Source organism: Gopherus evgoodei, chromosome 6, assembly GCF_007399415.2.
Source record: "Gopherus evgoodei ecotype Sinaloan lineage chromosome 6, rGopEvg1_v1.p, whole genome shotgun sequence".
In the NCBI taxonomy this organism is placed as follows: Eukaryota; Metazoa; Chordata; order Testudines; family Testudinidae; genus Gopherus; species Gopherus evgoodei.
In genome coordinates, this window is record NC_044327.1 from 33,288,833 (window position 1) to 33,315,002 (window position 26,170).

General features: G+C 37.7%; 1 protein-coding gene across 1 annotated transcript in view; it reads left to right on the forward strand.

The window, feature by feature from the left end:
• Window positions 1–24,428, forward strand: part of RASEF (RAS and EF-hand domain containing) — a 50,133-nt gene extending 25,705 nt beyond the window's left edge. The window contains exons 5-17 of the mRNA XM_030567718.1: window positions 124–201; window positions 881–996; window positions 2,448–2,516; window positions 4,730–4,814; window positions 7,159–7,250; window positions 10,012–10,243; window positions 11,254–11,391; window positions 11,497–11,644; window positions 13,418–13,499; window positions 14,650–14,764; window positions 16,429–16,548; window positions 18,111–18,187; window positions 20,907–24,428. Coding sequence (XP_030423578.1) covers window positions 124–201; window positions 881–996; window positions 2,448–2,516; window positions 4,730–4,814; window positions 7,159–7,250; window positions 10,012–10,243; window positions 11,254–11,391; window positions 11,497–11,644; window positions 13,418–13,499; window positions 14,650–14,764; window positions 16,429–16,548; window positions 18,111–18,187; window positions 20,907–21,012 — 1,458 coding nt within the window. The 3' untranslated portion in view covers window positions 21,013–24,428. The remainder of the gene's footprint in view (window positions 1–123; window positions 202–880; window positions 997–2,447; window positions 2,517–4,729; window positions 4,815–7,158; window positions 7,251–10,011; window positions 10,244–11,253; window positions 11,392–11,496; window positions 11,645–13,417; window positions 13,500–14,649; window positions 14,765–16,428; window positions 16,549–18,110; window positions 18,188–20,906) is intronic.
• The last annotated feature ends 1,742 nt before the right edge of the window (window positions 24,429–26,170 follow it).

Sequence of the window (26,170 nt, forward strand, 5' to 3'; positions counted from 1 at the left end):
GAAAATGCACATAGGTGTCTTTCAATATAGCCCTTGATCCAGATGACTTTCATTGACTTAAGTGGGCTTTGGATCAGTCAAGCATGTGTTTTTAAAATTTGCACATTTTATTTGCTCTTTCAGCTGGAAGAACAGTCCAAGAACATAAATCACAGAGAAGATTTGGCTGAATTAAAAAAAAGAATACATGAATTGTCGTGGGTAAGAGTTGATTATAATTTACATACAGAAGATGTAGATTCAACCTGCACTTTGTACTTTCTTCAGTACTAGTTTGTTTTCCCACTTCAGAACTGGTATTAGAATTATGAGGCTAAGAGACTGCCTTTTTTTCTTGTAAAGATGTTTAAGGTGGGCTGATTGCTTATTCTTGGATAAAGAAAAAATAATTCTGTTTAAGTAGATATGAATTCTATATATACCATTTATTAATCACTTGAAATAGAATGGTGTCATGTTTGTGTATGAGAAACTGCAAAATCTGAAATTAAATTGAGTTTTTGAGTGTTAGAACTATGACTCCAATATGGCTCAAGGTATGGAGATCATCTGCACTCAGATATCTATGGAATGTGCTTAACTTTAAGCATGTGAGTAGTCCCATTGGGTTAGTTAATTAGGATTTCTAAAGTAAAGTATGTTTTTAAGTGCTGTTGCCTACTTCAGAGATTTTGAGTGTCAGTCTTAAAGGTTTACCTTTTGTAAATTAGCTTTCCATAACTGGTACTTTTAACAGTTATATTCTTAACTCTATCGAGATTTTTATGTTGTTACTGTTTTCTATTTGATTTTGATCTTTTATATTTTAGTATTACAACACTTCATTATTTTGTGAAGGCAACTCTGTTGCATAAACTTCATTTTCTGTTTTTTTCTTTAGGAAAATCAGAAACTTAAAAAAGATCTTTTAGAAGCACAGACAAGTATAGCTTTTCTTCAGAGTGAATTAGATACTTTGAAAAGTGATTATGCAGATCAAAGTTTGAGCTCAGAAAGGTAAGATACTTCACGTTATAAAATTCTTATTTGGGGAGAAAATAAGTTGTTTTGTGTATATATTATATATCTAGTCAGTAACAATTATTTTAATAGATCATAATTGGCTAGTACATAGGTTAAAACTGATATATTGCCACATAGCCTACTAAGTAAACCATAGATATCATGGCTCTGATAGAGCAAATTTTGGGCCTGATCTGGAATCCCTTATTCATGCAAGTAGGTTCACTGACTTCACTGGTGAGTAAGAAGTACAGGGTTGGGCCCTTTCTTTATAACTCCATTTCAGTGAAATACCCTTGTCTGTCATGGTAAATAAGGCCATGGAAGTCTTCCAAATCAAGGGTGAACCATGAAAACAAAAGCTACTCTGGGTATTTTGAGACCTTTCACAAGAAATAAAAGTTAGGGGTAAATTATGCCTCTCATGAGGCTGAGCAGTATTGGAGATGGAAAGAGTCATATTGCCCCAGTGACGGTGCTAGAGGCGTTATGCCTTCGAAAGGCACAGTGGCTAGTGGGTGATGATGTCTTCCTACACCTATCCAGTAGGTTTAGTCAGGGTATGCTTAGTACAGAAAAGGAAGATCCATAAACCCATTAGCACATCACTTAGAGATTTACCTATTGGACCATCAACACCACTTCCTTTATTCCTAAACACCTGCAGCTAAATTATGGCTGGCTGCTGATGGGAGAATAGGGACTCCCTTCTGTCCCTCACCTGCCACAACATGTTTAAAATGGAGCAGTAGTAATTTGAGCCCCAATAATTCAAATGTCTGTGCTGTGACACACTCTTATGTGTGGTCAAAGCCCCATTGAAGGTAGTGGGGCTCTTCCTGGGAGCATGAATGTACCCACATGATGTCAATTGTAGGATTGTTCCTTTAACCTTTAGAGTACATGGGAGTTAAATTAGCATTAATTTCTTTTGCTAAATCCCCCTATAAAATATTTGCTGAGTTCAAAGTATTTTGTACACACAGCAGGGATATAGACAATTTTTAATCTTTGGGGAAGCTAGAGTTACAAAATTATAAAATAATAGCTGTTGGCTATTGCTTAAATGAATAGTTTGGTATTATGACTAAATTTGTCTGCCTTTAATAAAATGAGATAAATGAACTTCTGTTCCAAACGTGGTGTTTCCATTATTAATGAAATCCCTGGGTTGAGGGGGATCGGGAGGGGGCTGGCAAAAACCACCCAAGTTCCCGGTTGTCTATGTCCATGCATGCTGGCCAGTTTTGAAACTTCTGTACCTCTTGGAATTTCCTCGTGAGTGGAACCCTGACTGTTCACAAGGTGCTGGCTTTTTGTTTCCACCTGCTGAATTACATTTAGAACAAGCTAATGAAACATTTAAAACATCAGTAATACTGTTTTTTTTTCACATCAGTAATTATCACAGTGTGTGTAGAGAAGTATAACTTTATATTTTGCAGAGACCTGGAAATGGTCCGAGAATACACTGAAGACAGAGAGAGCCTGGAAAGACAAATTGAAATACTTCAGTACGTTTTTAATAATTCCCTGTTCTTTATTTACAAACTTTATTCTGAAGTGTGCACAGCTAAACACGTTTCTCTAGTTGTAGGGATATCTTGATGGAATTGAAGAAGAAAATATTATCAAGGGGAAATGTTTTTTTAGCTGCAATTTAAACTGTTTCTGTTGTAGTAGACTTCACTTTACTACCTGGACTATTTAATAATAGTTTTAGTGTCACATGCAGCAACCTGGAAACACAGTGTAAAAATACTATCTGAATTTTGTATCTCTCCATGTGATCCGTATATAATCTTGTCCTTTCACAAAAGATGAAAGTATAATCTGTCTCTACTCTTCAAAACTTAAGTTGTAATGGCTCAGGTATGTTTGGACTAGTACTGGTTGACTACTTCATTCTTATTTTACCACAAAATAACTGCACACATTATTACCTTTATATAGAGTACTCAAATTATTTCTGAGAGCCTATCTCTGATGTCTCTATTTATGTATGCTACAGTTCTGTCTGCATTTTTTTCTCTAATGCTGTTGAGCAGAAGAATACTGGACCATATCATGCCACTGATTTATAACCGGAGCTCCCTATTGACTTAAGGGAGCCAAAAATATTAAAGATTTATCCACCACAACTGCCAGCTTCTTCAGTTCTATATTTGGTAGACTGCTGAGTCTTGAATACTTTGTGGGATTTTTGTTCTTTGCCTAATTGCCTTTCATTTCTTTATAATAAGCTGAATAAGATCCGTGTATATCCGTGTTATTCTAAATATTATCACTTGGCTTCGATTTTATTGACTTTGCCTCTCCAGTGACTCCCTCTTTTATCATTATCTTTAAAGCATCAACAATGTGTCTAGCGCTGTATGACGCACACACACTGCTACCTTCAAGGATCATCCAGTCTAAAGTAGTTTTACATCCTCAGCAAGTTGCCTTTCATACTCACGAGTTTTCTTCTGAGTAATTGAACCAAGTCTCTCCTTAAAGTTATCCCAGTGGCACCTAGGCACTTCCCCTGTTCATCCCAAATCATTACCATTCACAAGCAGTTTCTGGCTTTGAGATCCAAATAACTCGGCTGAGGTCGCTCATCTCCCGTATTCTACTTATTGACCTTGCAGAATTCTTTTAAGGATCACACAGATTATGTCCACTTCTCCTACCACCAAATATTTTCAGTTACTCAATTTTTTGAAAAGTATAGCATTTATGATCTTCCTTTTGTGAATTCAAGATAACATTCTTGATATGTAACTTTCTAACTTTCAGGTATGCCCCTATTTAATGGTCTTGACTTTGCAACCTTAGGCCCTGATTCTGGAAACATACATGTGCTCAACTTTACTACCACGAGTAAAGGGATGCTTCCTTCTAAATCCCCTTCCAGTTCATTTGATCTGATAACTGTATCTCTTTCATAGTTAGTACCTACAGTGGACATCTGCCACACGGAGGTGCCAACAGTTAGCTTGGCTGCCTCCTTCTACCCACTCTCAGTTCTCAGATATTTACCAGTCCCTTCCTTAATATTGGACAAAAAATATACCCACACCCCAGTGTACCTCTAACTCCTTTCCCTCTAAAGAAAGAGAGGCACCTACACTAAACAAATCTGTACTGCTTTAATTGGGCAAATTCCATTCTTTCCACGCACTTGTAGAAGTATGACTCTCCTTGCTGTTCCTTAATTGGTTTGTTGACACATTGTGAGTCAAGGTGTCAAGTCCTTCCCCCTGCCATTGTAGATCAACTGAAAGGGCAGTGTCCCTCTTGACCTGGTCCAGCGACCTCCTGCTCTTTCACACTCTGTTCAGGTAAACTTTTCCCTCTTCTTCCACTTCTGCTACAAGTTACAGAGAGCACTCTTAAAGCAGTAATAACTCCTTGTCTTCTGGCCAACTGACTAAGGACCCCCTGTCTACAGTTGTAGTGAGCCCAGTTGTAGTTCACAGTTTACTTAAGAGTAAACATCCGCAATTGACAGTTCATTGGAAAATGCTCACAACATTACACTTTGAGTACAATAACGGCTCTGGGCCCACCCTTCTTATTAGAGTTCATTTAAGGAAAAAAAGAACCTTTCTAATTCCATCACAACTGCTGGATTTGACAGTGTGTGACCTGTAATGTAAAAATCTAATAATCCTTTTTTTACTTAACCTATTAGGAAGTTTTGCAAGAAAACTTTAATTTTGGTACCTGTTTCATCTTATAGATCAGCTAACAGAAAACTACATGACAGCAATGATGGTTTAAGGAGTGCACTAGAAAACAGTTTAAGCAAATGCAACAGATCACCGGTATGTAATATAAAATTATAAATTATACAAATATGTTTTATATAATTGGCCATATTCTGCTGTCTCTTACACCAGGGAAAGCTGAGAAAACTCCTCTGACTTCAGTAGAGTCATTCTGGGTTTACACTCACGTAACAGAGTGCAGATTTTGGTGCAGTGTTACTACATTCTGAAGTTGTCTATTGTCTCTATGTGTGTACGTAATTCCTATTAAATATTGGGGTTATACACACACACATCAAGAGATGAAAACATCCTTTCCTTCATCCTGAAATTAATATATTTACATTGGAACCCTCAAATACTGAAGAGACACTTTTGCATAAAACAACTTAAGTCTCAGCAGAGATTCACTGTAATCTGAATTGCAATCTGCCATTTAAATACATTGACAGAGTTCAGAACTTTCATTGTATTTAACTGACACACAAGAGTTTCACTGTAACTAGGTTCACTTTCAATGGGTTCCACTGGTCCACCTCTAAGAGGCCACTCATACTTCCTGTGTTCTGGATTCTCCCTGTTCGCTGTAATTTGAAGGAAGGTATGTCTACTCTTCGAGCTGGAGGGTGTAAATTCCAACTTAAGGAGACATAACCATGTGAGCTGTGATTGAACCAGTGTGCTAAAAATAGAGTGTAGCTGTGGCAGTGTGAGGAGTTAGTGGCCTGAAGTATGTACCTGTCCAAGAAGCTAGGAATGAGCTTAAGGTAGCTAGCCTCTCACGTCGCTTGTGTCACTGCAGCTACTCTATTTTTAACATGCTATCTCTGATCAAGCTACTGTGGGCATGTCTCCTTGAGCTGGGAATTGCACCTCCAGCTCCAAGTGTAAACAAACCCTGAGAGAAGTCTGGTTTGATTAGGACATAGAAACAGCAAGACATAGTACGGTTAAATGTAGCGGCCATAATTTTATTCATTTAAAACTCTTACCTAGCTGGAGTAGCTCCCCACAAACTACCCTGCAGGGTTTTTCTCATGGGAATGTCAGCTGGCCCCAATAGTCCAAATGGACTATAAACATGAGGATGATTGTGAAGGCCAGGCCCTCTCTATACCCTCAGGCCTGCCAAGAGACCTTGATTAGAAACTAGAGTCCCAAAGAGCTGCCCTCCTCCACATTGGAGGCAGGCAAGATAAGATGAAAGGAGATGCATGCTGAGATATAGAGGCAACTCCCTCACTGTGCTCTGAGGAGATATGCCTGTGCAGTCCACTGAGCTACAGGGACCTCTTCTGGACTCCTAACCCACCAACTGCACTGGTACCATCCAGTATTGCAACAGTTGTAATGTAACCCTCCCCCTCCCCTCAATCAAACATTCTGATGCTGGGTGTAAAAAACACCCAGCAGTTTGCCAGTTTTTCCATATAGGAAAAATCCCTTCCAGACCCTAAAACTGCTTGTCAGCCAAGCTCCTGGCATTACCAGAGATCCAGCAACTAGATGGGTTGGGAAGGGTGAGGCTGAAACAGGAAGCCCACAATGGCTACCCTGCCTAGGTAGAAAACTGTATTAACCCTCCTCCCTTCTCTCCCACCAGATGGGATGAGCGTCATTCCCACCACCCAGTGAGAGCAGTGGTAGGTGGGCCAGGCTCTGTGAGTCCAGGCTCAAATGTACCATGTGACCCCGCTCCCCCATACACCCTGCAGCATAAGGAAGAGAAAAGCAACCCTTGTATGCTGAAAGCAAATGGGAAAGGGTCAGAGAGGAAAAGAGAGAGTCTCAGCTGCTCCCACTCGGGAACTCCATTCTACCCCTCCAGCCCACTGCTTCTAGCCCCATCACAGCTGCACCCTGGCTGGAAAGGTGAACACATTTTGGTAAAATAGATATTGAGACTTTAAAATTTGGTATGATGTCTTCCAGCAGCCTGAATGTCTATGACCTGAGGGTATTTGAATCACATTGGAGATTTCACTCTCTCCATCTTGACCACCTATGTAATTCTAACTGGTGGTTATACCAAAATGAGAAACAAATCTTAGGTCATTCCCCAAAATACTGCGTTTCTAAAAGACTGTATTATAGTTCATGGAATGAGGTCTCTTACTCAAATGACACTGTTATACAGACCAGCCACTTCACTCTCGGAAATCTCATTGCTGCTTGGCGGTTGATTAACTCCAGAAGTTGGGGTCCATAATGTCATCCTAACATTACATATTTGAATGTTACATGTTGGACATATATACATGTTGACATCCAGTCCTGTAAAGGATAAGGAAAAGAAAAAGTTGGATTTACATCATAACATACAGCAGCGTTAGCTGTGATGGTTGTAGTCCCACTTGTACAATAAGATACTTATAGACCTTTCTACACATGTCTATTACAGCGTCTAACAAACATCTCCCCGGGAAATACAATTACTAGAAGCAGCCCCAAATATAATGGTGGCCAGTCTCCTCAAAATCCACGATATGACAGGTAGGACTGGTACATTTTTACTTAAATTATAGCATAACGATGGACCATTATACATGTCTTAAGACAGCCAAATGCTTAGTAGAAAATGACAGAGTTAAGCAGCGTGTTCTATCTTTTTTCAATTCCAACTCAAGAAATTCAAGCAGAATTCAATTTGTGTCCTCTCAGCAGGACCAAGCCTTACAAAACAAGATTCTAATAGGGACCATGCTTAAATGGTCTCTTCAGTACTTAAAAGAGAAAGCGCTGGTTTTTCAAGATCTTTAACCTGTATAGCTAGTGTCCCCTGTGTAATAAGTTAACTTCTATTAGTGTATGAGGGTCTGATTCTTCAAGGGTTTAAACATCCTCATCTCTCAATGAAATCTCAGGTAAATGAGTGTGCTCAGTATTTTTCCTCAGTATTTTGCAGAATAGACTGTATAGACAGCATAAGACCATTTAATTAATTTTTGAGCTTCAAAAATTCTTGAGCTAACTATTAAATGGTCAAGGCAACTAACTGTCTGCTTTGTTTTATTGGATATAAGTTCTGGATCCAAAATCCACTGAAGTCAATGGAAAGACTCCCATTGACCTCACTGGGCTTTCGATCAGGCTCTAATTGCAGTAGGTCATATAATTTTACTGGCTTGACACATTCTCTTAAATGACAGAATTTTGTCTCATTTTTTTCTTTGGTATTACTTGAAACAGCATATAGATCTATATTAGGGCCTTTATATGGTTAACATGTATATTTTGGAAGTGGGTTGACAATCATTTGTAAACATTAAATTAGCTTTCACTTTACATTAATGATATCCAAATATATCATTAATTGAATACTATTATTGAATCTGCTGTCTCCATGTTGGAGACTTGTTTGCAGGCTATAAAATTCTGATTGCAACAAACTATCTTTCTACTGAATGCAGATAAAATAGATTCCCTCTTGTTAGATCCTCTGTATATTTTGAAAGGAGATGTCCCTTACTACGTTGCACATTAAAAGAAGTAATGTTCTGAGGTGAAGGAAGGAAGGAAGAAGTCTATTTAACAGGCCTGAGGGATATCATCTTCTGAGAGCATTTAAAAAAGCAACCTGCTATTCTGTGCAATCTAGTGTATTCCAACCTGAAGTGAAAAAATTGACTTCTTCAGAAGCACATGTGCCAGGGATAAACCTCATTCCTGGCTGGTATGGCTTAGCTGTATTTAGAGAGAAATTAAGTTCTGCTCTCAAAATGCCTGTCCGTTTTCAACACTTTGTATCAGACAAGAAACGGAAGGGTGCTGGTTTGGATTCTAACCTTGCTTTTAAGACATTTTTAATAGTAAATATAATTTTCTTTTCTCTGGTCAGATAACCTCACTTATATTATGTTGCCTTAAGCACATATAGAATTCCCAACACTGATTACATGCTTTAGTGATTTTAAAAATTGACTAATGTAGTCCTTTTGTTTGAGGTTATTCTTAATGCTCTTAACTTTGCTACAGTGTGCACCCTTTGTTCTCATATCAGTGATTTTCTATAAGCTACATGCATGAATACAAATAGTATTACAGTACTACTGTGGTGTTCTAAAACCAAGATCATGAGTATTTGAATGAGAACGCATTACCCTGGGAGCATGGAAATAGACAGTTCTGAAGTTGTTGCAATAGAAAATGGTCCCTGTAATTGCCCTTGCTGACCGGTAGTTGATAGAAATTATATGGGAGTAGGCAACCCTGTGAATCCCAATGAATAGAAACGACAGCCCCACAGAAGGCTATACTTCCATGCTGCACACTTGTTGCCAAGTGATCTGAGCACTAAACTCTACAAGGAACAATGCTGCCATTGGCTATATTAGCTGCGACTGTGATGTCCTGCATCTCTACTCCTATAAGATAGAGCAAAGTTAACTCTACTACTTTCAGGCATTTCCCACCCCCACTTTACTTTTTTTTTTTTTTTTGCTCCTGTCCCTGCTTGCTGCAGATAGGGGCTGGAGACCATAATACCTTTTTTGAAGGCTGTCCTCTTTGTCTCTCTCCATTTCTCTCTCTTTTCCTTTCCCCTTTTTGTACAAATTAACTTAAAAAGGAAAGACACTACTGCCATTTGAGTATCCTATTGTATGTCATGGCACCCAAAGCAAAACAAAAATAGCCTTGGAAAAGAAAAGAGAATCAAAGGGGAACATTGTCTTGGAGAGGAGGCGATAGTCAAACCCATTACGAGAAACCAATTGTTTCTGGTTGTTATGCAAAAGATGATGTATGGGACATCTAAAACTGGAACTGAACACATTTCTGCATTGCTTCTTCAACTGTTGCTGCGCTTGTGATTTCTGCTGCTCCTTTTCCACAGTTATAGGTATTTGCAGGACAATAAATTATGAATAAAACCTGGATACATCCATTTATATTCAGGTTCAGTATATTGAGACCATTTTCTAGGTCCTGGGATGGACTAATATCTCTACTGCCCTGTTTTTAATATATTCATGGTACAATGTTCTATTTTTTTTTTTAACAACCATTTCCTTTTGGATTAAGAATAAGAATGCCAGACTGTGGATAAATACAACATCCTCACCATGGCATGTTAGATGAACTGTTTGGGTGCTCACTGCTAAGAATCTAAATTAAGGAATTCATTTATTGGAGATTTTAAAAAAAAGAGATCCTTCTTTCATAAAGGGCAATAAAATGTGTACGTGAAATGTCTTATTTTGTTGGGGAATCAGATCCTGTAAAAAGCCTATTTACCCCCTACTTTTGTCACCAGATCATCTCGTTCTTCCTTTGTGGATGAAGATGAGTGTTTAGCCCTTTGTGACCCTCTGCAAAGCATAAACTGTGATGCTGATAGCTTGTCTGAAAGCTGCTTTGACAGTGGTTTGTCTACCTTGAGAGACTCAAACGAATATGATTCAGAAGTGGAATGGAGACATCAAAGAAGCTTTCAAAGGCCACACTGTATGCAGGACAGTTCTGGTGGTGATGCTTCTGATACAGATGTAAGCTCCAGTCTTATTGCATTGCTAAGAGACACCTTTGTTTGGAGGCAAAATTAGCTCCCTGTTTGTAAAGTGAAATCTATCTTTTTCACATAAGTCGGGGAACATACATTGTCTTTACCTGGGTTATAAGCATTAAAACAGAATTAATAGGATACTTTTGTGGATGTTTAAGGGAACACTCTGTGGTTTAAAAACAGTCCCATTTTAACTGGTTTTATAGATCCGTTAATGAAGCTATAACTTTTCATAAGTTTGTAAAAGTGAATTTAATATTTGTGAAAGTTGATAAATTGTTAGCCCTGAAGATTAAAGTCCTCCTCTTATCAACAGAAGAGATACAAAGAGGTAGTACATCACCCACAGCCTCCTGATGTGCCTTGGCAGTGATGTGAAAAGAGAATAATAATAGTATTTATTAATACTTACAACATTTTACATGCAGAGATCTCAAAAAACTTTACAGCGTAGGAAAGCACTGTTGTCTTCATTTGACTAAGAGGAAACTGAAATGGAGATAGATGTAGTGACTTACTGTCAGGCCGTGACAACGCTGGGTATAGAATCCTGGCCTCCTGGCTCCTAAGTAGCTCAGTCTCCCTGACTTTTCAGTCCCTGATCTTTGTGTTGAGAATGCTGCTAAGGGTACCAATTAATGTCAACTGCGGTGACTTTGTCAACTGCGGTGAGTTTGAGCTATCAGCTTCTTAATTTAAATATTTCTTTCATAACTTTTCAAGTAATTTTTCTCACTGTTTATTGTAATCCTTTTGGATCTGAAAATTTCCTTGCTGAAATCTTTTATTCCTATTACATCTGGAAACCAGATTGATGTTATAGGGTTGTTTATGAGTACTGGGTATTTGGCACTGATTGGTTTTGAGAACACTAAAGTAGAGAAAGATATTTGTTTTGAGGGGAAAAATTCCAAGATACATAACACTGCAAAGCACTATTTTTTTTCTGATTTGAGATACTACAAAAATAGTAAAATTTGCTGATACTTGCAGGTTCCGGAGATCAGGGATGAAGAGGCTTATAGCCCTGACAACAGCAGTACAGCAGAAGACTGGAAATCCTCCCAACCAGTCAGTCGAAGCAGCTCTAGTGCTTCAACAAGGAGGTGTCTCCCTGCCCTCTCGCCACAGGTAACCAGTCCAGAGCAATTTTATATTTTAGTTTGACATACTTAACTATACTGCAATTTTTTTCTCATTTTTAATATGGATTTGGTGGGCTCTTTTTGCATTTAGACAGACACAATAGACTGTAACCTGAAGTACCCTAATTCAGAGAAGGCTTACAAGATCGTTCTTGCTGGAGATGCAGCAGTAGGGAAATCCAGTTTCCTTATGAGACTTTGCAAGAATGAATTTCGAGGAAACACCAGTGCAACTCTGGGTAAGGATTTGAGATCTAAAGCATATGGGTGCCTAAATGTGTATTAGGTTGGGGAAACTAAATGGTTGTGTTTATCTTCAGGAACATGCTCCATGTTTTATAAACATCCTTTGCACAAAGACACCCATTAAAATCTGTGTGTAGGGGTTGCAGTGTCAGGATCCTTGAACCAACTTCAAAAAAAAATCCTCTTTCAATTTTCCATTATTATCTTTTTCCTGCTATGATTGGCACCCGCCAGCACACCCCTTGTGGCCCCTCATGGCCCTGCAGTTGTACTGCGCTCAGGGCCCCTGGGATTCTTTCAGCAAATTAGATTGGTTCAAAACCATGTACCCTCTTCCTGGGGTCTGATTTATTAAGACTTTCTACAAAGAGTAACTTGCTTTGTTAATTTCCCCAATTTATCCCCACTCTGGATCCATATAAGAGTCTCTTACTCCTCTTCTGGTGGTCTCCCAGCCTCCTTTCTGGAACTGGGGTTGAACTTTAAATTGTCACTTCCTGTCCCTCAAGTCAGAAGTCTCCAGCTTCCCACCTTGGAGTAGGGTTGTAATTTAGGCAATTACACAGGTCTCTCTGCTCAAGACAGGAACTCCCAGCTCTCCTCCTGGAACAGAGTGTACTTCAAGAAGTTACTCTGTCTCTCTCCTTAAAGTAGGATCCCCAGCCTTCTAGTTAATTCAAAAGTTATTAACTCTCTCCTTAAGCCAGGAGTCCTTCATCTGGAGTACATCCTCATTTAGGTCACCAGTGGAGCCTCAGCCAGATTCTCCTCCAACTGACCCTTTTCCTCTAATTAGTCCTTTTAATCCTCATGCTAGGAGGGTTCAGCAGGCAAACTTTCTCCTTCTGGTGTCATCCTTGGTATTAGGGGAGGCAGCGTCTATGCTAGTTCACTTCTCCCAGCTCATCTCCAATTGGTCCGGTCAAAATGGAGCCTTGCCACACCCACTGTGCAGTAACTTACTTTCTCCAAACAATACTTATACTCAGAACTGCTTTCTCTCTACCAGTACCTCTTATTATCTAGGTCTTTACATATATCAAACCCTCCCAGAATCCTAAACAGGCTTGCAAGTGGGCAGGCGGAAGGGGGACACTTAAGGATCCCAACCCTTATCTCTGTCCTTTTTCATATCATTTTCTCTTCATCCTTTCTTGTTCAAAATGTTTGTAAAGCCTGGAATAGCTCTAATTCAAATTCAACTGGAGGTATTTTAAAAGCTTGGAAGTCTCAACATTCCAATCTATATTATCACATCCATGAACTACTATAGTTATATTAAGTTCAAAGCTTAATTTTTTTGTCTGCCCATCAAATCACTTGTGTGTTTATTTGTTGTGGTTTGAGGGTTTTTTGTTTGTTTGCTCCTTGTTTGGAATAAGATCTACTATACAAAATATTTTCTGTCCTTCTGTAAAAGGCTTTTATAATGTAACATGTGGAGCTTTTTGTTTATGATGTGAAATTTGCATCAGTACTCCTGAGTAAATGCATGAGAGGATGTTTTAATTTTTTTCCCCCTAAAACCAATTGATTATGCACCATAATACACTGGGGGATTACTGTGTTTTTTTGGGGTGCTTTAACTCTAGAGCTTTTTCTCACAATGTACTAAATGACTTGTAATTTGAAATGGCTGTTACAGCCTATTATTTGAACTATATCACACTGTTATTCATTTGTAATGATGTTGGTAATGTACTTCTTAAATCAAAGCCAATATTATGTCCACTGACTAGTTTTGTACACTTATATTTCTTTTTAAGGAGTTGATTTTCAAATGAAAAGGCTTGTTGTTGATGGAGAACCTACAGTGCTCCAGTTATGGGACACAGCAGGACAGGAGAGGTTAGTAATGCTCAACAGATTACTAGGATGTAGATGTGAATTGACTTGTTTCTTAGTGAAGAATTTGTATTAGCATCTGACTTTTTTCCTAGTTGCAAGAAAAATAGTAACAGTTTCTTGTCCACATTATTTCTCCTATTTTTACTTTTCCGTCCCTTCCTTACTTTTGCTGTTACAGACCTTTACCTTTGTAAAGGCTCAGTCTTACAAGGTGTTCAATGACCTAAATTCCTATTTGGGTCCTTGACCTTGATTCCCATTGAGCACAGCCAATTGTCTCTTCTGTGATATTTTAAGAGAAGCATGATAAACTTGCACAAGTTGCTGAATTCTCATAAATAGATCTGTAAACTATCTGTGTAGTTTTATAAACCCAATAAAATCCCATGAGATCCTGGACAGCAAAGAGCCAATATGTTTTAGCTGACACAATTGTATGTATATTAAGGTGCTTGAGCTAATTCCACTGAAGTCAGTCATAATCTTTCCATTCACTTCAGTAGAATTTGTATTGGGCATGCTATCTACTTTTGCATTGAGTGAAGTCGGTGTATTGTGTGGAATAGGAAGTTAAGATATGTTTGGCCCACTCATTCTTCTTCATTACGTGAAGATCTCAAATGTGCAATATAATGTCTTGTCAGTCATCTTAGTTTTGGAATAGGCCACAGTACATTTACAGAAAAAAAAGCCCTCTATAATTGAGGAACTCATCCCTGTTGTAAATCCATTGGTTTCGTATTCCACACCCATTTTATTGACTTCAGAGATATTATACTAGAAATGAATTTGGCCCACTGTGTTTATGAACTTTGCCTCTCAGACAGGAATATAAACATGCTACCATATCATCGAAACACCAGTGTGAAGACAGTGTCCTTCATGTACATTGCTGTTTACTGCAAAGTGTTGTCTGACTGCAGTATAGGATACAGCTGGTTTTAATGGAGTGTTTATAGAAGTTCATAAATAATTTGGAAAAAACTTTATATGAATTCAGTAATATATGCAAGTTTGTCACATTTTTCTTAAGGCTTTTGGGGAGACAGGTATTAAACAGACTAAGCTAATACAATAATGATTCACTATTAATTATAGTAATATTTAATCTGTGTTTAAAATGTTTCAAACATCATTTTTTTTCTAAAAGATTTCGAAGTATTGCCAAGTCGTATTTTAGAAGAGCAGATGGTGTGTTACTGTTGTATGATGTGACGTGTGAAAAGAGTTTTCTTAATGTACGAGAATGGGTGGATATGATTGAGGTAAGAACTTAACTGTGTGAAATTTGCAAAGTACACTTACTATGTAGTCATTTTAATATTTTTTTATTAGGAAATGGGCATTTCCATTGGGAGAACTCTGGTATGAGTCAGAACCATGGAGTCCTTTTAGGGATACTTGTTTTATTTGTTTTTAAATCTGCATTAAGGTGGTTGCGTTGCAGAATTGGCCAACATGCAGTTTCCACTAGTAATGCAAGTTAGATGCACTGCTGTCAGAATACAAGAGATTAAACTAAATCCTGACACAAGCTTCTCTGCTCTCATTAAAGTTGATGAAATGTGGTGTTTGGTATCACAAAATACCATGTAATCAACCATTTCATGTTGTTTCCCCCCCCCATCTTGTCTGAATATCTCACTTCCCTTTGATCTGAAAATGTAATACTCACCCATTTCAAATACTTTATGGGAACAAGCTCGATTTTCCTTGTGGTCTCTGCCACAGTACAGTGTTTCTTCCTGTACAACCACCATTTTTCCTATTATCCACAGCAGTGTTTTCCCCTGTAGCTTTATCTTATTACCACCCTTTTGTGTTACCTGAATACTAATTTGCATTAATAAAAAGGGCTTCCCTCCTTTGTCCAAAGGTGTTTAATAGAAAGGAAGATGATTAGAATAAAATTTCATTTGCCACTTAGAGTGCTTTTTTTACCATGGAAATTGTATTAGCCCCTGTTTCTAGGGGTAATTGTGTCATACAAAATAACATAAGAATGGACATAATGTATCAGACCAATTGCCTGTCTAGCCCTGTGTCCTGTCTTCTGACAATTGCCAGTACCTGATGCTTCAGAGGCAATGAACAGAACAGGGCAATTTCTTGTGATCCATCCCGTTGTGCAGTCTCAGCTTCTGGAAGTTGGAGATTGAGGGACACTTGGAGCATGGGGTTACTTTCCTGACCGTCTTTGCTGATAGCCATTGATGGACCTGTCAGCTATGTACTTATCTATTTTTTGAACCCAGTTAAACTTTTGGTCTTCACAACATCCCATAGCAATGAGTTCCACAGGTAGACGCTGCGCTATGTTAAGAAATTATTTCTTTCTATGTTGGTTTTAAATCCACTGCCAATTAATTTTATCAGGTGACCCCTAGTTCTGATATTATGCAAAGGGGTAAATAACACTTGCTTATTTATTTTTTTCCACACCATTCATAATTTTATAGACCTCTATCATATCCCCGACTTAGTCTTATCTTTTCTAAAATGACCAGTCCCTGTCTTTTTAATCTCTCCTCAGATGGAAGCTGTTCTGTGTTCCTAATAATTTTTGTTGTCCTTATCTTATCTATACCTTTTCCAATTCTAATGTGTCCATGTTGAGCCATAATGGACAGAGTGATTCCATAAGCATTATCTAGCAAATACAGTTCTTGTTGGAAATGCATTCACTCCTGGTAGGTTCCCTATTAAGATGGCTATTTTAAGATATACATTGTTTTATCTGCAAAGTGTTCAACATGACTGGTGTTCAACATATTTTAACTATAATTTCTTGCGTTAATATTGCATTGGTTTTAGATGTTTTGGTGGTGAAGTAATTAATATGATGTGGGCTCCAATAACCTGCTGATATATTTGACCTTTTTTGTATTCAGAATTTTTCAAAGTTAAATAAACAATATATTTATTGTAGGATGCAACTCACGAGAATATTCCAATCATGATGGTGGGTAACAAGGCAGATCTTCGCCAAACAGTTTCAGAACAAGGACAAAAATGTGTATCAATCAACTATGGAGAAAAATTGGCCATGGTAAGACCTATATCTAATTGTTTCAAATTCAACTCCTCTTAAAAACTTTAAGATGAGGTCTGGATAATTCACAAAAATAATTGTGAAGCAAAGAGTCTTTTACTTTATAATCACCAAGATGGAATTTGTCCTTGGATGGGTAATGCATACTTGATCGGGTTGAAAAATGTCACCAAATAATGGTTATTTGCTAGTCTCTATGAATGAGTTAGCTGTCTCAGTCCAGAGTCGTCATCACAAATTGGCACATTCTTGACATTCTCAGAAAGGTGGTCAAGAAATTCATGAGTCTGAATAGGATGACCAGATAGCAATTTTGAAAAATCAAGACGGGGTGGGTGGGGGGCAGTGGGTTCCTACATAAGACAAAGCCCCGAATATCGGGACCGACCCTACAAAATCAGGATATCTGGTTACCCTAAGTATGAGACTTATCTTGCTCACTGAGCATGAGTTCATGTTTGACTCTACTACAAGTGTGGGCACATGACTGAGAGCAAGGCCGGTTCCAGGCACCAGCACAGCAAGGGCGGCATGTCTGTCTCTTCGGCAGCAATTCGGCGGCATGTCCCTCAGTCCTTCTCGGAGGGAAGGACCTGCTGCCGAATTGCTGCCTCCACTTCATTCTTTGGCAGTAGAGCAGCGGCCAGAGTTCCACATTTTTTTTGCCACTTGGGGCAGCAAAAACGCTGGAGCTGGCCCTAACTGAGAGGATGTGAGGAAACTAGCTTCTGCTTCTCTTGTACCCATAGATGTTCTGAAGTTGAAGTATTTTGGTTTCTGAAGCCCAGATTATCAAAGGTTTTAGTTGCCTACCTCTCCTTGAAATCAGTAGAATGTGGGGAACTAAATACTTTAAAGGATCTAGGCCTAAGTAATTCGGTACCACTCTAGCTATGACTGCAGCAGTTTTGGTGTGATTTGTTGCATACGAAAACTTAAACAAGATTCCAGGAACTTGTACAGTGGATCTGCACATCCTGGTTGCTGTGGAGCTGCTTTTTATGGGATTCCCCACACCACCGGGGGCAGGGTTTTTTGGTTAGCCAGCAGTGGAGCAAGAGTTTGCTCTGTTGGTAGATCTGTGACAGTGCAGAAGCAGTGGTCATTCTCTGTGCAAAGGTGTGTGGGCCTAGAGCTGGGGATGCTAATGTAGCTTGGTAGTTAAATACCAAGTGTCAGGGGTTCTGGAAATATGGTAAGTAGAGGGTAAGCTCCAGTAACAGCTTCAAAGCTTCTGCTGCTGGTTTATAGCCTCGCAGTCAAGATTATTCAGGCCAGACCTTGGGACCGGGATTTGTTCCTAAATCAGTTACATATCTTAAACACTCTTAAGTTTAAAAAGCTATAAAACTGAAAACAACTTACCGGTACTTTATTTCTGTAGTATTAAAACTAACATCTACAAAGTATTAAGAGGACCAAAAAATCCTGTTCACTTTAATTTGTTAAATCTGCTCTTCAGTAGTTCTTAAACTTTCCAGGGAAATCATTTGGAGTAAACATTTAGACATAACTGTACAATAGACAATGTAGCTGATCCTTTTATTTTCTTCTCACAGACTTATAATGCACTCTTTTGTGAAACAAGTGCTAAAGATGGATCTAATATTGTAGAAGCAGTTCTTCATCTTGCTCGGTATGTAGTCATGTTTCTAATATCAAATACTAGCTTTGTTGGTTAATATATATTATATTTACTTTATAAATAAATGTAAAACAGGCTTCTTAAGGTTTTACATGGCATATATTTTATTTTATAGAGTTCATTTTTATCTTAGCTGATCCTAGTACAACAATTTTCAGTGTTAAATATCTATATTCTAAACATTTAAATTATGTGTATATGTATATAAATATATCTCTGTTGAATATAGATACTTAACATTGAAAATTGTTGTACTGGAATCAACTAAGATCAAAACAGGACTCTGTAAATAAAATATATGTGCCTTTGTAAATCCTTTAAAAATAAACATAAAACAGGATTCATAGTTGAATAAGTGAATCAAACAAACGACTAAAGAATCTACACCACAAACACTAAAAGAATATTAACATATATGCAGACAAAATTATGTTAAAGTGGAGCTCAAATATGGATCCCATTCTTTTAAAAATGTCTGATAAATTATACTTTCTAATGAGATACATGCATTTATTCTTTTAATCTTTTCATACACTGAAGACACGTTTGGTTTTGTATCATATATGATTTTGCTACAGACAAATCACATACATTTTCCTTGATCTCTACTGAATGTAACTTTTTTCTAAACTATTTAAAATTCAGACATCTGGATTAAATAAAAAGAAATCTCATCTAGCAAATCTTGAACGTACTTTATAAATTCTGACCAAAACATTGCAATTTTTCTACAGTTTCCAAACTAGTATTAATTATGATTACTGGTGTATATATAATTTTTAAAGGATCAGCAATATGTATTACATTTAATACATGGAGCTCCAAACTGGAGTCAATTGCTCGTCATATTTATTTGTTTTTATTCTGTAGCTTGATGTGAGAATCAAATCTTTTGACTTGAAAGGTCAATATTTGGCTATTCCATGCGACAGTATTTTTAACAGTAATAGCTTGAATAAAAAATTGGATTATTGGAAAGAAGTAATGCTATCTGTTCGGTCAGAAAATGGAAAAATACCTATACTTCCAGTGAGAACAGGTGTAGCAGAAGTATAGTCATTCATTTATATTCAAATGTCAATACAAAGTTAATTGTTAACTTGTGTGACTCATTTCCAGGCACCTGACTATGAATGCAACAGTGCATTGTGCTGTTAGAAATTTCTACAGCACAGTTACATAATGTTAAATCACAGGTGAAAAAACATGTTAAAGGCAACATTTGATTACAATAGTTCAATGATTATAATAGTTCAATTTTGTGAAGGGACAAACTGCTCTTCCCATCTTGCCTATCCCCTTTACAATACCTTGAATATATGATTTGAACTAGTCTGTTCACTGGCTTAGTGAAAGTTCATTTCTGAGGGATCTGTTAATATTTGCTATATTTGAGAGCAATGGCAGATGCACCAGACGCTGTCCAACAGTTTGGTTTGAGATGGATGGTTATACTCGGGGATTAATATTTCTCATTTCCTGGAAGTAACATCTTTAACTTAACATTTCATGGGAAAGTTAGACTTCCAGACCCATGTTACCTGTATTTAGGATTTGATTCTGCCACTGTTACTCATTTTAAGTAGTACAATATTGATGTCAGTAACTGGTTTCAGTGGAACTACTCGATCTGAGAATTGGGACTTTACAAGACACATTAATAATACTGGTACAAAATTGAAAATCACATGTACAGATAAATCAGTTACAAGCATCTTTGTAACAAAGTGGCTAACGATATGCACTATTTCTCAGAATAGATTTATAATTGTATAATAGTTTCTTACTTTAGTATATGAATATCTAGAGCCCTTTGCTTTCCTCTTCTGGGATATGAGGAAATAAATATAAGAAAAATGGGCTAAAAAGGAATAGAAAACATGACTAATTGTCTAGACCTCAAATTGGAGTTATATAATAGTTTTTGCATAACAACTATGCTTATTCCTTCTGCTAATTTTGCACTTTCCAGAGCACTTTGTATAGAATTATTGCTGCCATTCCAAAGCAGAAACTATAGGGAATGTCACTCAGTCCCAATCCTTTATTGATTTCATAAACTAAAAACATTTATCCTTTTAGACAGTTTGTGAATTTACGTTATAAAGCAGTGGCTGACAGCGGGCAGTGCATTCCTTTTTATTACTCTGTGTAACATATTTTGAGTAGTATCAGAGGGGTAGCCATGATAGTCTGGATCTGTAAAAAGCAACAAAGAGTCCTATGGCACCTTCTAGAGGCATGTAATGGAAATTTCCAGAGGCAGGTATAAATATGCGGGCAAGAATCAGTCTAGAGATAACGAGATTAGTTCAATCAGGGAGGATGAGGCCCTCTTCTAGCAGCTGAGTTGTGAACACCAAGGGAGGAGAAAGTGCTTTTGTAGTTGGCTAAGGAAAAACAGCTTTTGTAGTTGACTAAAAGCAGTTTCTCCTCCCTTGGTGTTCACACCTCTACCTCTAGAAGAGGGCCTCATCCTCCCTGATTGAACTAATCTCGTTATCTCTAGACTGATTCTTGCCTGCATATTTATACCTGCCTCTGGAAATTTCCATTACATGCCTCTGACGAACTGGGTATTCACCCACGAAAGCTTATGCTCCAATACATCTGTTAGTCTATAAGGTGCCACAGGACTTTGTTGATATTTTGAGTAGAAATACCAAGATACAGTTTGGTGAATGAAATTTATTTCATTGCTATCTTACAGTGAAGTGCGAAAAAGAAGTGACAATGAAGACACAGGGTCCGTAACCAACCTGGCTGAGCCAACTGTCAAAAAATCGACACTAATGAAGAACTGCTGTAATATATAATTAACAAATTCCCTTTCTGCCCTAAATAATTTTACTTTTGTATTTTTATCACTTTTAAAAATGAAGGATTTACATGAAGTTGTTCTCCTTACTATGGATTTATATGTATACAGTAGTTGCAAAACTTGAGAAATTCAGATCCTACTTTCTGCTGCTCTGCACTGGTGCACTTGCCATGCCTCACAGGCTGTGGTTTGATCTCACTTATATCAGTGTATGTCAATAAAATAGAGAAATTACATTGGTTTAAAAATGGGTCTGAGATCAGAATCAAGGCTTCTACTTTTGCCGGGAATTTATGATCGTCAGTACAGTACTGTATTTTCATTTCATTCATCTAGACATTTCCTTAAAAAGTGAAAGCGGTTTCACAAACTGAAGACACTATAATAATTTATTTTAAACCCAGGATATTCAGAGCCCAGGGGAAATTCCATCGTTACTTCATCTAATTTTGCCTAGGACCACAAATGTAGGTCAAATTAGACCTACATAAAATATTTACAACAAACCACCCAGCCACTTGAAAGTTACCTAGGTTTGTCCAAGTTTGTCAAAAAGACTTGTCAAATTTTTGAACTTTTCAAGTGAGCTAGCTGAGTTTTGAGCATACCTCAGCAAATATATGGTGTTACATCTATAAAGCAAAACTCACGTCTGATCCCACACAGATCAAACCTGGAGGAAATACTTGCATGAATCCTGCAAAGCAAAAAGGCAAATTATATACTGCTCTAACTGCAAGAGAGGTCACAGTATCTGCAGGATTTAGGAACACTAGGATGAATTAACGATACATTTCCTGCCTGTTTATAAATGAGACTGTTACTATTATTATAGGGGAATGTGAATTGCCCCTTCCCTCTTGTTCTTCAAATGTTTGCCATTGATATATATGACAATTTAGAGAGCTAAAGTGATGGACTCTAATAATACAGAAGAGTCTGTAGTAATCTGTTTTCTTAGTGAATCTTTAGGCCTTAAACCACCTGTTAGCAGCTGTACGTACACAAGACTCCATATTAAATTTTTATTAAAGGAATCATTCAGCATGACCACGAGCCACTTTCCAAAAATCGGCAATACTGTTCCCATCAAGGTAAGGCCAAGGACTCTCAGCTCCACATGAAGTCAGTGGGTGCTGCAGATGCTCAATCTCTCTGAAATTCAAGAAATTGGTTTTATTGAGTTTTCTAAAAATCTCATAGTTTAGTACATATTTTAAACTCAAAGCCTAAAATCATTAATGTAAAAATGACACTATTATAGTATAATTATTAAAGTAGGAGTACAAAAAAGCATCACACCCTAGTGACTTTGTTTAGTCTTTTGTTCCGTTACTTAGGGCCAGTCCTGTAAATATTTAAGCATGTCAGTGACACTTGCCTGCAGATAGTCCCATTAAAACCAATTCATGTTTATAGGTATTTGCAGGATCAGGAGCTTGGGGCCCAATCCTCCTCCTGTTAAAGTAAATGGCACAGCTCCCACTGACTTCAATGGGAGTACTGTTAGGACCCTTAATGGCTGAGCAAACTATTTCAGCCTTTTTTTTGTGTATATTAGAAACAGGTCTCAAGTTGCAACCAGCCTGCCTAGTGTCAGACTTAGGTGAAGTTTTAGGGTCTGACCTCAAACCTGTGAAAAAGTGGATACTAGCTGTAGCAATATTAGATATTTTCTGAGCCACTACATCTCAAGAGTATAGACTGTGACTGATATTGTTAATTTTTATAAAATATGGACTTTCCTAGAGTAGTATCACCTGGCATTTTGTTTTGTTTTTTTAAATGCTTTTTAGGTATCCTTTTAAAGCTATGTTTTCTCAGAGATTTTATCCTCAAGCAACTAATCCTGAGCATTTTCCAGCAAGGCAAAGAAACTATAATGCCAAATAAAATTGGCACATCCATTATTTCTGTATATTTTGGCCTCATAAAAGAAAATGTACTTGGGACCAGATCATGACCCATAATATCCATGAGCTGAGGGGAACCTTTGGACACAGATCTATCTTATCCCACATGGGAGGGGTAAGGAGTCACCTACTTATGCAGCACCATCCTACCCCACCTGGCAGAAACATCTCTGTGGCTCTTGGGTCTGTGCTGGGGGAGGTGAGAGGCTGGGAGAAGTGAGCAAGCTAGGCATATGGCCATGGAATATAAGCAGAAAAGATAGTGCAGCCATTTTTCTACAAGGGCAGTCATGACCGGGGGAGCTTGGCTTTGCTGTCAAGGAGAAGATATCAGTGCAGATCACTGGGAATCCAGGATTTCTTCAGTGAGGGATGAGGGTTAATCCTCCCCCTCCACCTTCCAAAGGAGTGAGTTGAGTGGAGCTCCACAAGGGTTTCTGGAGATTTCCTCCTCCAGAGCCCACTCCTGTGGATGTTATCAAGAGGGAACATAATCCAGTTTTTGGCTTCTAAAAGCCTAGGCTGACAATATATAGGCTTTCAAATTATTAATCTGTTTGAAATTGACCTTCCCAGTAAGAAGCTAGATTCATATTAACTCTTTATTTCAATTCAAGTTATTGCTCATTTAGTGCTGATAACTTCTGCCCACTCTTACTGCCACTCCAGAATTTTTCCCAATAATTGCTGTCTTTCCTGTTTAAAAAAAAAATAGGCGAGAGAGAAGTCAGAACAATCACAGGTTACCTTTCATTTCATTGACAATGAAGGAGAAATAAGCTATCCTTGAAAATTCTGCAGGAACATTTTAAAGTAATGAAACTGTGTCATGCTAGTATTCAAAAGAGAAATACCTTCAGCAATGAAGTGAGTAGAGTCCTATGCCTGTACAGAGTACAGCTGAAGTCAGTAATGTCAATAGCCTGACCATTTAGTTCTCTCTGTGGAATTGGTGTCTTGGGCAGTTCTTGTTGATTTTAATGACCAGACGTGTGTTTAGGGATTTTGCCAATATTTTATCACTTGAATCTATTTTTTTAAACAATGTGACTTTTGTTTTGCATTTGTGTGGGCTATAGCTATAGCTGTGTGGGTTTCCACCTTGAAACAATTTTTTTAAAAATTAAAAAAAGTGTAATGGTCAAAATAGTATCAGCCAGGTTTCATCCTGGAATGTGTTTTATGGTCAACTTTTATAAATTCTTAGAAAAAGAAATGAAAATGCGGTGTCACTGGGCCAAATTCTGTACTCATTATAGGCAATAGAGTTGCAGAGTGCAGCTCTGGACAGAATTTTGCTCACTGGCCATAGCAGTGTGAAGAGCTCTTGTCATAGTTACATTTCATAAGCCTCTTTTGCAATTAGAGCAGTTTTTTAAGCCCTGATGGGATTCTGCTGACTCAGTGAGTGTCCACACAGGCTTCATAAGGGTCTGTGCTACTGTAACCAATTGTAGGATTTGGACCTATATATGTGTGTGTGTATATATATACACACACACACTATAATATATGCACAATTTATTAGAAACGCATGGATTCAGGCCCTGCCCCTGCGATATGATGCATACTCAGAGACTGCTCCTATACAGAGCTCCATTGACTTCAGTGGGGTCTGTGCATAGGCCTAGAAGTCTGCTTCCATGAATCACTTTGCAGGATCAAGGCCTTACTTAGAAATCCTGCAGTGATCGCCCCTATCAAGTCTGACAATTGGCATAATATGAGATGGCATTCATGGTAAAATAAGAGGGCTTGGAATGAAATTATTAATTTTAGAAGCTAAAATATCTGCCTTTAAAAAAAAAATCAAAGCTAGTGTTTATATAAGGTCCTTCTTTTGTTTTGCTTTGAAAAGTTGTCTTGCCTGGTGCCTAAAACATATGGCAGCAAACAGCAGATTTATGTTCTGGCATATCTGCGCTATTGTGTATTTGTGTTCCTCTATGATTTTGTTCAGTACTTAAAGCTGTTCATTTATTGCACAAAAGTTGTTTTGTTAGTTAGTGGCGATGTTATCTTAACTATTTATTTTTAAAAGAACATCTTTTTGTGTTTTTTCCAACAATCTGTAAATAAGATTTTTTTTATGCACTTGACACACAAGTATTATTTTCGTCCTTCATTGTCTTTGCCTTTTTAATGGTCACACGTTAAACATATTTTGAGGCAATAATTTTTGTGGGATGCTTTTAAACATCTAGGTGATCAAATGATTTTTTCTAGAGGTCTCTCATCTATTTAGCATTATTTAGTTGCTTGCTTATTAAAATTTGTTGTATTATTTCCCTTACTCAAGAGTGTAGTTATGATCTAACTGCTTGAAACCATATTTAAAACATATCTTCTTTCATATTCATCGAACAATTCCCTCTTATTTTAGCAAATACTGTTGATCATAGAGCACACTTTATCCCAAAAGATCCCAAAGCACATTACAAAACTAATGTGGCAATCCTGCAAGGAGCATCAGGTGGAAAGACCCATGTACCAATGCAGAGAACTCCATCAGTGGGGTTCTGTGCCAGCATAGAGGTCTGTTCACAAGGAGATCCTTATACAAAGTTTTTTGAGAGGCTGAGGCTATGCAGCCTATATATTCTGAAGTGTAGCTACCTCGGGTTAAACGTGGTTCCTGTTTAACACTCGTAGCAATACTATACATTGTAGTACAGGAAGTGAAGAATACCAACACTGACAGGTATCAGGTGGATGTTGTGGTAGGCACAATGTATTTATCCCCATTGGAATTTGATGAGGACAACAGGATTAAGTATTCTGACAAAAACAAAAAACCCTATGGTATTTATGATCATCACTAGTGATTAAGATCTCATTTTACATTTCTCCTGCAATTTCAATGTCCCCTACCACCATGTCCCTAGATGTTGATACAGTAGGTGATAGTTTCCTCTAACTACTAATCTATCAACATCACTTCCTGCAGCATGAGGTATTTGAGTAAAGATATCTCGTCCAAGCACAGACAGGTGTAATGCTGCTTGGCTTAGATCTGACATCATAGCCTGAAGGGTGTTTTTTGTTTTGTTTCACTATTACCTGGCATTTCTTTTTTTGTTTTTAAACCCAAACTACTTGTATTTTAGGTTCAATTTATGTCACAGAAAATGGTGAAGAGTGCTCTGTCACTCACATTTTCAGCCCTTAGAGAGAGAGAAATAACTTCCCACTAGCTGCTTATATGCGAAGTTAGTAGTTAAATGATTGGCTAACAAATAA